This window comes from Ambystoma mexicanum, chromosome 5q, assembly GCF_040938575.1.
Source record: "Ambystoma mexicanum isolate Mex_15411 chromosome 5q, UKY_AmexF1_1, whole genome shotgun sequence".
Taxonomy (NCBI): domain Eukaryota; kingdom Metazoa; phylum Chordata; class Amphibia; order Caudata; family Ambystomatidae; genus Ambystoma; species Ambystoma mexicanum.
Genome location: NC_090933.1, coordinates 896,647,610 through 896,659,691, shown reverse-complemented (window position 1 = coordinate 896,659,691; position 12,082 = coordinate 896,647,610). Strand labels below are relative to the sequence as shown.

The 12,082-nt window shown below is 44.5% G+C and overlaps 1 protein-coding gene across 1 annotated transcript in view; it reads right to left on the bottom strand.

Moving 5' to 3' along the window:
• Positions 1-12,082, bottom strand: part of PTDSS1 (phosphatidylserine synthase 1) — a 1,048,798-nt gene that overhangs the window by 244,180 nt on the left and 792,536 nt on the right. Inside the window, exons 9-10 of the mRNA XM_069621400.1 lie at positions 2,894-2,959; positions 1,180-1,279 (exon numbers count right to left, since the gene is read on the bottom strand). Of these exons, the coding sequence (XP_069477501.1) occupies positions 1,180-1,279; positions 2,894-2,959 (166 nt within the window). The remainder of the gene's footprint in view (positions 1-1,179; positions 1,280-2,893; positions 2,960-12,082) is intronic.

The following is a 12,082-nucleotide window of genomic DNA, read 5'->3' as shown; positions in this document are numbered from 1 at the left end:
TACCTCTGCCAGTGTCCACTCACAGTTCTGCACCATAGCATTAATCAAACTGCTATGTGCTCCACCAGAAATCCTCTGGTCAGCAAAGGTATGAAGATAGCGAAGCAGAGTCCCATGGGTGTAATTTTAGGGGGGTTGGTGGAAAAAGGGCGTTATCCGTCCCAACTTTCAAGGAACACCATTTTAACCCCCACATTTGGCAGGGCCCCCTTTCCTTTAGATATCGTGCCCCCCAACATGGTCAACAAAGTTACTCCACTGCAGAGTCAGCAGGGGACGGCTCTGCAGTTCAAAAAGACACTGGTCACTTTTAAATGGCTGCAATATTCTCCACAGCAGACGCCACAGGTGGAGTCTCCCTCAGTGGACCAGAATGCAGGATTCGGGTCAGTATGAAGGCACACAGTTCTATGCACTGTGGCATGAGTCAGCACAATGTGGGCAGGGCCAAATGCTTGGCAGTGCCTAAGCTGGAGAAATCTGGCAATACAGACACCTTGCAGTACAAAGCAACACAGGTTTGAATCCCAGTCCCATGCTTAGAGACTGGTCACTGGTATTAAGTACGTTATAAAATCTTAATTTAATTAATTACTCCCACTTGTCCCCCACCTGACTCCCCTTTAAAAGCTCATACCACCTTGAAATCCACACGAAAAGTCCAATTCCCCGAGATCCTCACAGGACTAGCCATAGGCGCATCCACATGAACTAAACCAAGATATAGCTTACCTCTTCAGCCTTATCACACTCTACCCCCATCAGCAGCTACCCAGACTCCAAGCACAGTAGTCTATCAGATCTTGGGGCTCTTTCCTATAGATAACATACTCCCAAGTTTCTCCGCCAAACCCGCAGAAAGCAGACTGGCACACAGGAACCAAGACGTCTGACCTGCCCCCATCAACACCACAGATTTCACATCTGACTGTCCAAATCATGACCTCCCTTCAGACCCACATTCTTTCATTTTCAAAGACATGCACAGCAAGGCCACATAAAATATCTGCAGAGCACTATACAATGCCACTTACACCTTACATCAAGATTGCTAACTGATGCTAGATTCAGTTTTAAAAATTCTGGTTTCATTTACGTGAGCAGGTGTGCATGGAACATGATCTGTAAGAACAAATACAAGGTACAGACCCAACTGAATTATTAATATCAATAACTTACCACACAAATTAGCCAGAACACAACATATAATAAATGTGTTTTGTTGAAGAGATCTTGTCCAAATTTTATGCACACAATAGCTTCCAGGAAACCAATAGCACTGAAACAGAATGAAGTAAAAAAGTTTTAGAAGGCTAAGAATGATGAATTATCAATATTGTTGAATTTAAAAAAGGTAAGGGGGACTTAACCCCTTCATAACTTTTTAAGAGTCTGAAAAAGCTGCACTTGAAATTACAGTAGGTGAGGCAAGAATGTGGTCATCCAGAACTTCAGCAACAGAGGGCTTGACTAGAATGTGAATGGACTCACCCATTGCAGTAAACCCACACATCAATAGTGTCACCTGTTACAGGCAGAGAAAAATTATTCGATCAATTCATTCTACATTTTCAATCTGAACAGTGCAAACTGCACCTAGTTGGGTTTAACTTTAACAAACATTTAACGAAGGTTATGTTCAAAAGAATTTAACTGTCCATCACCATATTAGTGCCAAAGCTTGCCCAGAAAGACTCTTGCCCCTGGAGCAAACCTACCCATTGTCTGTGGAAGAAAGAAAGAAAGAAAGAAAAGTGGAGACGAAAATGGAAAAAAGGGAGTACAATACCAACAGAAAGACAAATGAAAAGAGACAATGGGGTTGGAGAGAGGGACCATGGACGTGTTCGTAGGACAGGCAGAGTGATCAGAGGAGGAATAAAATCTGCTAGTACAGCTGATCATTGTTTTATGGCATATTCTAATATATTGCTGTGTGGTATGAGAGATAGGCAGTGCATGGTTGTGTGATGGATGAGCAATGTGCTCAAACTTGTCTGTTGAAGCATGGAGGCCTCTTCACGAGAAAAATGTTACAAAATATCCACCCTTTCGCATAGAAGATATGGAAACTGCAAAGCTCTGACAGAAGTGCCAGAACCAAGACTTGCCCTGTACAGGAAAGTGTGGGGGTTGCAGGAAGAGGAACACCACAAAAGGGAAGAAGGGAGTGGCTAGGTGGCAGTCTTGACCTAAAAGTTACCCATCTGGACAGCTTGGGGCCTATTCAAGAGGTAAGGGGCGAACAATTTTGGAACTGTGGAACCCATTCTCTTCACGAGTAGGCTGGACTGTAAGGTGGTCGACCATACCCCGAACGTGCCAGAGAGATCGAGGAGGAACAAGATGCACAAATAGCCTTTGTCCTCGATTTTAAGAGTCATCTATGACTTTAGTGGCGGTTTCAATGCTACATTGGGAACTGGTGGTTATACAGCAGACCAGGTGGTCAATCTTATCATGGAGTTGGTTGGCAAATTGGCTTCTAAATGATTTTCCTGAGTGGGAGGCTAATGATTGGTCAGTAGTTTGCGAGATCGAATGGGTAAAATGTGAGCTTTTTGGGGAAAGGCCGAGTTAGTCCTGTTTTTAGGGTGCTTGGAGTGAGGGATTTACCATTTAGAGGGAGGATGAGGGCAGCCCCCTTATATTCAAAGAACGTTCTCTCAAGCATAAACCATTAATCTCCAACATCTTCCTTTTCCCAAACATTCCTACTGTCATTACATTGGCTGACTGCAGCAATCTATTTCTATTTTACTTATATCTTTAAACCAACATGGCAAAAGGGGAGAACATGTTTTTCCGAATGATTATCAATTTAAATGCATTGACTTAATCCAACCACTCCAATAATAATAGCTACTAAAAAATGTTGTTTTTAAAAACTTACCCAAACACCCAGCACTGTGTTCCTACCCTTTTGCATTGTGTATCTGTCAGGTATGCATAGTACTGCCTGGAAAAAAAGAAAGAACAGTCTTTTAATGAAGCCCAAATAGAAATCAGCAAATGAAGACAAGATGAACGACAATTAATGCTTTCATTCTAGTCAGATTTATGGAATGCAGCATTGTACAGTGCAATGTCTGCCCCTTGGCTGTCTCGTTAGCACTGTGCTGACTGTGGGTTTCCCTATAGTGGAGGCCACATAAACATACTGGTTCTTGTAAACGTTTGCCATAGCACTGTGTACACAGGAGGGTCATGTAATCTTTATTTTGTATTTGTGGGTCTTCCTGTAATGGAAGCACTCCCTACTTTGGTTTGGCTGTGTAACCTTCCCTGGAACTAGCAGGTGTTTGTTTTGTTTGTTTTATTCATTTATAATGCGCACCAGACCCGAAGGTAAGAGGGCGCAGCAGTAAAGGATATGTGAGGCATAGGTTACATAGTTGCGTAGTTACACATACAATTAGAGATATATACAAGCTGTATCAGTAATACAGTGAGTTATTTACAAGATATACTATTTACAGGTAGCATGTCAACATAGTGGAGGTGGGAGAGGTAGTACTGACTAGATGATCAGTTTCAGATAGTTATTGTAATTAGATCTGAATTTAGGGTAGGATATCTCCTCACGTAAGGGTGGGGCAATGAGTTCCATAATAGGGCCGTCCAGACGGGGAAGCTAGTGCCTCCAGCCTTGGTCAGTTTAAATCTAGGAATGATCAGTGTGTTGGCATTGGAAATTCTTGATGGTCTGGAGGATCTTCTTTCTACAAATCTGTCTGTTAAATAGGGAGGAGCCACATAGTTCAGGGCTTTGTGTGTGAGAGAGGCCACTTTCAGAAATATCTTGTCTTGAGTTGACAGCCAGTTGCAGTTTCGCATAGTCTTAGAGATGTGTGCTCGTCTAGGGATACCTAAAGCTGCTCTCAGGGCGTTATTTTGTAGGATTTGAATTCTATGCAGTATGTGTTTGTTAGCTCGGATATATATGGTGTTGCTGTAATCTAGTCTAGATAATTCAAGAGCTCTAGCTAGACTCATGCAGTTGTTGTCAGAGATAAAGTGTTTACCTGCTCTGATGAGCTTACATGTGTAAGCTGTAGCCGAAGCCAATGAGTTAACCTGTTTGTTGAAGGAGAGGGTGGCATCTAGATGGAAGCCTAACGTCTTCACTTTTCTGGCAACCTTGATGGTGTTCCCATCGATCTCAAAGGCAGAGTAGTTCTGGCCTAGTTTTTTGAGAATGGAGTGGGTGCCCAAGATAATGAGCTCTGTTTTGCCATCATTCAGGCATAGACCATGAGTAGCCATCCATGCCTGAATGATGAGATACACCCTATTTACCAAGGCCAAATCCTCATTGTAATCCCCTGAAAGCGGGAGGAGAATCTGAGTATCATCTGCATAGTTTGTTTATGTGACACCAAGAAGGTCCAGATCATCATAAAGGGGCTTAGTAAATATGTTGTATAGTGTTGGTGATACACAGGAGCCTTGGGGCACACCGTATGAAATGGGTATTGGGTTTTAGGATGTTCTAGGTGTAAGGATGTGTGTGCGCGCATGGGTATCGGGAAATGAGTGGGGATGTGCATTAAGAAGTTTCCAGCAGGAAAGCTCAAGTCTGGGAGATTTTGCAAGATCATGGGGTGACCCGTTTAAGGCATGAAGTCTGTTTATGGCAGAGAGATTTTTTAATATAAATATATATATACATACATATACACACACAAATCTAAATGAATCATTCCATTAGTTACCGTAACCGACATCTAGTGGTAGGTGCTGAGAATTGCATTCTTATTTTCGAGTTACAAAAAGAGACCGTCGACAGGGCATGCTTGTAATACTATCCTGATGCGACGTGTATTGTACCCATGATCCTCCACCCTTCGAGGTCCCTCAAGGGTGGACGCACGTGAATCTAAGCAGATACACGCATCAGAAATAAGATTAGGGTAAGTAATGTATGCTTTGAGGCTTGTGGATCTGCTTAGAATCACATGCTGTGCATAGACTAGCGGGCAGTACTAGGAGAGGGTGGTGGGATGTTAGAAGGTACAGCTACAAAAAGATGCTTTAAGACTGCCTGACCGACCTGTCAATCACTCCTAGAAAGTGTATCTAAGCAGTAATGCTGTGTTAATGTGTGAATTTAACTCCAGGCAAGCTGCTTTGCAAATGGTCTCTCTAGATACATTTTCAATAAAAGCTAAAGTAGCCCCCATGCCTCGAGAAGTGTGCGCTCTGGGTATAAAGGGTAAAGTTCTCTTTGAAAGAGAAAGACACATTTGGGTGCATTTCACAATATATTTTGAAATTGCCGACTTTGAGATAGGATGCCCTTCTCTTCCAGTGGCTATGGAAACAAAGAAGTCACTCACCCTCCTTATAGATGTAATGGCCACAGGAAAAGCAGTCTTATGAGTGAGACACTGAAGACTGGTTTTATGCATTGGCCTAAAAGAAGGGCCCATAGGTTCAGTAAGGACTACATTCAAGTCCCATTCAGGAGTTGGATTTGAAATTGGAGTGCGTAATCTTCTGACCCCTTCCATAAAGGCTTTAATGACAGGGACTTTCCAATAAGAGACTTTCTTCTGAGAAATGGTGTAAACAGAAAGAGCAGCTAGATCCACTCTTAGTGAATTAAAGACTAGCCCTGAATCCAAAAGGTAAATAGGTATAGAACAATGTGAGGGTGTGCAGTCAATAGAATTGATGCTTCGTGATCTACACCAAATGGCAAAGTGTTTCCACTTACTGAAATAGCAGTGTCTGCTATTAGGTTTACCTGCTTCCTTAAGAAGGTCCATACATCTTCGAGGAACGTTCAATTGTCCACACTCTATGAATCCAGGAGCCAAGCTGCTAAATTCAGTGTCTGAGGAAATGGATGTAGTGCTGATCCCTGATCTTGGGACAACATGTTGAACGGGCATGGAATTTTGACTGGAGGGCAAAGACATTCTCATTAGTGTGTGAACCATGTTTGCCAGACCCACATTGGAGCTATTAGGATAAGTTTGACTTGTTCCTTGTGCATCTCGTGGTCTAGCCTGTTGAGGAGAGGCGTTGTGCGGGTAGAGTGTAGGCAAATCTCCCTGACCAATTCATCAACAGGGCATTCCCCTTTGATCTTGTCTGGGGATACCTGGAGGTGAAGTCTGGGCATTGCACGTTCTCCAGTGTTGCGAATAGCTCTATATGTAGATGACCCCTTTATGTGAAGACGTGTAAAATGTCAACGTGCAACTGCCATTCGTGCTCTATGGAAAGTTGCACGTTTCTGCTGATGTTACGCTCACCTGATCTCCACAGGGGCGCTGATCGGAGCTGGATGATCTGGTGGTGAGTGGTGTCTTGTACTCCCCTCCAATACTAAAGCAGGCTTGCCTAGAAAGGTAAATCACAGGTTACCCAACCATGTGGATGAGGGCGGCTCCCGCCTCCCGTGGCGTCCTCTTGCACCCCCCCGCTATATCTCACCTTTGAGTTACGAATAGCGGGCTCTCCGTCCTGCCACTGTTCACAGGGGTGCGTCGTAGTTCTATGATCTAGTTACTTCACTGATCCTATTGAAAGTTCCAGACAACTGTGACTATGGTAAGTCTTCTTCCAAAGATATAGATAGATAAGAGTTCAAGTTGCAAAAGTTCACTCTGTACCTTTCTTTACAGATTCCCTCTTCGTGCATACGATGGAGCGAGGTTCTTGGTAGCTGGCTTCCCAAGGTAAGAATTGCGCAAGTGCTATGCAAAAGTCTTTCCACCCGATACTGTTTTTCTGCACAACTAACCTGCTGCTTTGTATTCTGCAGGTGCGGAATCTCCTGAACAAAGGCTCCGTGATGAAGAATTGTGAGCCCGTGAGGATTGATGCCTACAGGTGAGAGCTGCCTCGTGCAGGATTATAAGTCAGAATGAGGCCTTCCCACTGCTCTGCTAACCGGATGTTTTCTTTCTGTTTTACAGATGCTGCAGTCCCGGAGTGGCGATCGGAAGATGAAGCGGAGATCGAGTGATGACGTTCCTATGGTTCACTGGTAAGTATTAGTGCGGTGCTGAACTGCAATGAAGAGCGTGTGGTCTGCAAGGCTAATCTGATGTTCTTTCCTTTTCAGTTCTGAAGAAGCGTGGACTCCCGAGCGGCCGCGATGAAGAGGCTGGTAAGTATTTTGTTCTGCTCTTCTTTCTCACTCTTCTTTTCAGTTAGCTCGAGACCACTGGACGGGCGTGGCTGATGGCTGGCCTGGAGCTGCAGACACGGTGAGCGTTACGCTGCAGGAGTGCAGAATAACGCGAAGCGTGTTCTGTATGAAGGGTGTGGCTTATACAGTCTTCTGAAAGTAGTTCCAGCAACCACACCCAAGCAAATAGTCCCACGGCAAATAATCCCTTCACCCTGCCTCATATTGGCTCGCACATGCCTCTCTGGTCTGAAACGTGCCATGTTGGTGATGGCAGTATGAGCCTGGGGCAACGGCGCCAGGACCGAGTCCAGGAAGCCCCTGCAAGATTCCTTGGGGCCTTCAAGGCCCCCATGGAACCCAACGCCTTGGGCAGGGTGGTCTGTACCTGATGTTTGGGGGTATGGAGAGTGACAGCTGAGGACATCCGCTAGAAGATTGTGTTCCCCTGGAACATGTCAGGACAGGAGGAACAGGTTGTGTTTCAGCACCCAATTCCATATGTTTTGGGCTAGTCTAGACAGACCTGCAGAGTGTGTCCAGCTCAGTTTGTTTATACAAAACATGGCTGTAGTGCTGTTCGGATTAGAACTGTTTTCCATTGTAACTGGACTTGAAAGAATTTCCGAGCTTTGAAACCTGCCAGAAGCTCCAACAGGTTGATGTGCTTGTTCGCTAGTGCGAGCCTAAACGCTGTGTGATGTATGATGGATAATGTGCTTACCACCCCGATTGGGAAGCGTCTGTGGTAAAAGTGGCCACTATTGCTGGTGTGGTAATTGATTTCCCTTTGAGAAGGTTCTGCCTTGACCGCCACTGCAGACAGAGAACTGGAGACTGAGACAACCACTAAATCGCCGCACTGACCCCTTGCCTGAGACCAATGTCTTGCAAGCCACTACTGCATCGGACGCAGGCGGGCATGAGGCACTAGGTAGATGCAGGAAGCCATCATTGCGAACAGGCGCATGGTCTTGCGTACGGTTATCCGACGACTGGATATAAATTGTGGAATTTGGAGTTGCACGTTTTGGACCCTCTTGTTGGATTGGAAGGCAAGACTGCCTTCTATCCGAATTAAAGCTCCCAGAAATTGTTTAACTTGGCAGAGCACGAGACATGATTTTTTCTCGTTGGAGAACCCTAGCTGAAACTGTAGGTTGATGGTTTGTGTGTTCCGGAGACATTCTTAAGGTGCGTCTCTCCTGAAATTAGCCAGATGTCTAGATATGGATACACTGGAATGGACGTGCTGAAAAGTTGGGCCGCCACCACTGCTAGAACTTTGGTAAACACTCTTGGCGCTGAGGCTATGCCGAATGGCAGTACTTTGAAATGAGTGTTTCCCGGGCAACATTGAAATATGAAAGTATGCATCTTTTATGTTCAATGTTGCCATGTAGTCACACTTTTTGAGAAGAGGGATTACCTTCTGCAAGGTAGTCATCCTGAATTTTTGTGGCTCGACATACATGTTTGCAGGATGCAGGTCTAAGACAGGGCGCATGGTTAAGTTCTTTTTTGGGTACAAGGAAGTATACTGAATAAATACCCTTGCTTACTTCTAGAAAATGGACCTATTCTATAGCTCCTTTCTGAAATAACGTTTCCACTTCCGCTTGCAGGATGAGCTGATGTTCTCGCAACATCATTCTGTGCTTGGCGGATGGAAAGAGGGTTTTAGTAAAAATTCAATAGAATACCCATCTGTGACGGGAGACAGCACCCACTGGTCTGCGGTTATCTCCTCCCATGCATGAGTAAATGATGACATTCAACCTCCTACTGGATATGCATGGGCGGCAGCCTTGATGGAAAAGGTCACTTGCTGGCCCGGGAGCCTCTAGAGGCTGCACTCCTAACCTCTACCTTTGCCTCGTCTGCAACCAGTGTTGAGAGAATTGGTAGGTAGATTGTGTTCTCACTCTGGAGTGTTTTCCAGGAAAAGGACCCATATGGGAATCCTGAAAGTGTGGGTCTGGAGTGAAAGGAATAAAAAACTGCCTTGGACAAATGGCTGGTTAGAAATTTGACTTCGGGTCTTAAGCGGTTAGTGTTCCTTCTTCACTTTCTCAACTTTAAATCAAAAGATTTGTCAAACAGGACTGATTACTAAATAGGCTTAATAGAGTGGGCAGAGTTTGGCTTTTTAACCTAGAATTAGGAAGCCAAGAGTGCCTTTTTAATAGGGTTCCTTGTGCACGGACTCAGCCCGCTGTTTCAGCAGAGTCTACAGTGTTCTTTAAAACGTTATTGGTGAACTGGCTACCCTCTTTAATGATGTTGAGTAGTTGGGACTTGGTTGGCTCGGGGACGTTAGTCAGGTTACTTTGGAGCAACCCCAACTGGACATCACTGTAGCTTGCCAAAAGCAAAGTATTGTTGGCAATACGTGCCCGAATAGGCTGATGAAGCAGTGAACGTTTTGCCTAAAGCATAAACCTTCTTGCATTCTATCAGGAGGTGACTCGGTATTGGACAGTGGCACTCCAGCACCCTTCCTAGTGTTAGTGACCACTAGTGAGTCAGGTGTCAGTTGGTGCAGGCTTGAACATTTTATCCACCCAAAGTTTTACTGCTTGTGTGTGTGATGGTGTGAGAAGACACAATTCTCTTTTTAACACAAGTTTAAGAGGGGGACAGATTGGGGACTAGCCTTTTTTCCTTCAGGATGTCTTTAAAAAAAGTCAGGTTCCGAAGTACTCTGAGTTTGGATCTGAAAATGCTCAGCTGCTCCTTTAAGCAGATTATTAAAAAGGAGTTGGTTGTCAATGGGCGAAGAGTCCCTGGGCTGCTGTGGAGGATCATCTCCAAAGACAACATCTGGCTCATCCAGGATATCATGAGTGGGTGTTGCTGAACAAGTACATTGATCAGCGTCCCTTGTCAAAGATACTGATTCGGATTGCCTTGATCTTGCACCAAATAAAGATCATCTTGAAAGAGGTTACATGACAGGTGATGGAGAGTGATGAGTCTGAAAGACATTGGGGGTGGCCCACTCTCCCCCGTCGTCCTCACAGAACAGACTATTTTGCTTAATGCAAGACTTTTCCATAAATGTTACAAATTCAGATACCCTGTCCACAGTTCCTTCAAATTTTTCTTTTGTTCATGTTCCTGTTCTTGGAAATAGATCGTTTACCTTGTAGGGACTTTGACAAAATCTCTGTAGTAGTGATGGAAGAGGTTCCAGAAGTGGTAACAAGGGGATGTGTAGGTGCCTGTGGTGGTGATTCAGCATGTCTTTCTTTATGTTTAGAAACATGTTTCAACAGCTATTTCGATATGTCCTAAGTTGGGGTCGATGAGCGTTTATGACCGCCAACTGATTTTTCAGTAGATTTTGAGCCATGTGGCAAATGCAAATGTGCAGCGTGCATCGAACGCGAGGGTTCGAGCTCTTTCAACAAAAGTTTGGATGAGAGTTCAGTTGCCTTTAAAGTGCCCTTCAACGATCCAGTCAAAGGTTGGCTTGGGGTTGTATGTTTTTGTGTGTGCCTTTGTCGCTAGTGGACTTCCCCATAGTAGAGCTTTCGCTCCGCCTAGTGGGGCTGGGGACAGACACACGGGAGTCTACCGACTACGCTTATAAGTCTTCAGCTTACAAAAAAAAGTGCCCTAGCTGCCGAGCTCTTCCTCGTCCGACCCATAAGCGCTGGTAAAGGAAAAGAGATCTGGCCTGCATGGTGTAGGCCGCCCACCACTTGGTCCACCTGTCCTTACCTGTTTTTTGGCTGAAAAAGCTTTACAGGAATAGCAACGCCATTCGCGTGATGGAATGGAAGACACCCGTTACACACTTGGTGTGCATCTTTCTATGGGCATTTTTTTATTACAGGAAGGACAACATTTAAAGGGTACCCATTCCATAGTATTGTATGAATTTAGCAGCAGCTAATCAGAAATCAGTAAAGAGGAAAGCAGAAAGACGCAGTCTATAAAGGTATTCTATAAAGAAATGTAAATGTAAATGTAAATGTAAATGTAGAGAACCCTACTGCAAGGCTGAAGCCTGGTAAAGGCCGCAGTCAGCCATCAAGAAGGAGATGCTTGTCGAAGCTTCAGACGGTAGTCGCCGGAGGATCGATCGTCGAGGCGACTGTTGGAATATAAACAATAATAATTATTTGTTAAACTGCAATCAATCTCCGTATCTAGGCTACGAGCTCCACATATGCGGCAGACCATGACGGCGGATATAAATCTGAGGGACCTCGACACGTGAAGGTACAATACACGGTATCACTAACTGCCACAGGTGATATTGCCACAGGTGATATTTTTGGGGGGATAATTTTAGGAGCAGGGTTGCCGGGGTGTCCGCCGCTCATTTAAAAATAATGTGCAAGTTCCATGCCTTAATATCGACGCAAAAATATAGCAATATTTTTGTATGGCGATATTTTTGCGGGATATTAACACATGGAATCCGATACACATCACACAGGGATAATATTACAAGCACACCCTGCCGACGTCCCTTTTCGAAAGAAAAAAAAAAAGAATGCAATACTACACACCTACCACTAGAGGCCGGCCTATGCACAGCATGTGATTCTAAGCAGATATACACAAATCTGAGAAATATATATGGGACACATTACTCAACTTAATCTTATTTCTGATGCTTGTATCTGCTTAAATTCATATTCTCTGCATAGTTCGGCATTTAGTTGTAGTCGCAGAGTATTACCAGATTTGTTTTCGAAACTCGAAAAGGGACGCTGACTGGGCGAGTTAGTAATACTATCCCTAGTGTGAGGTCTACTGTACCCATTGGTCCCTCACACGTCGAGGTCCTTCAGATAGTTTGTTTCTAACTTGAGGCTGCATGAAGTGTAACGCGAATAAAGATGTGAAAGCAGAGATAGTGATAGACCAGAAAACCTCTATGCACCTTCAACTCCAGAGGGGAGGAAGCGTAGGCGCATCTGA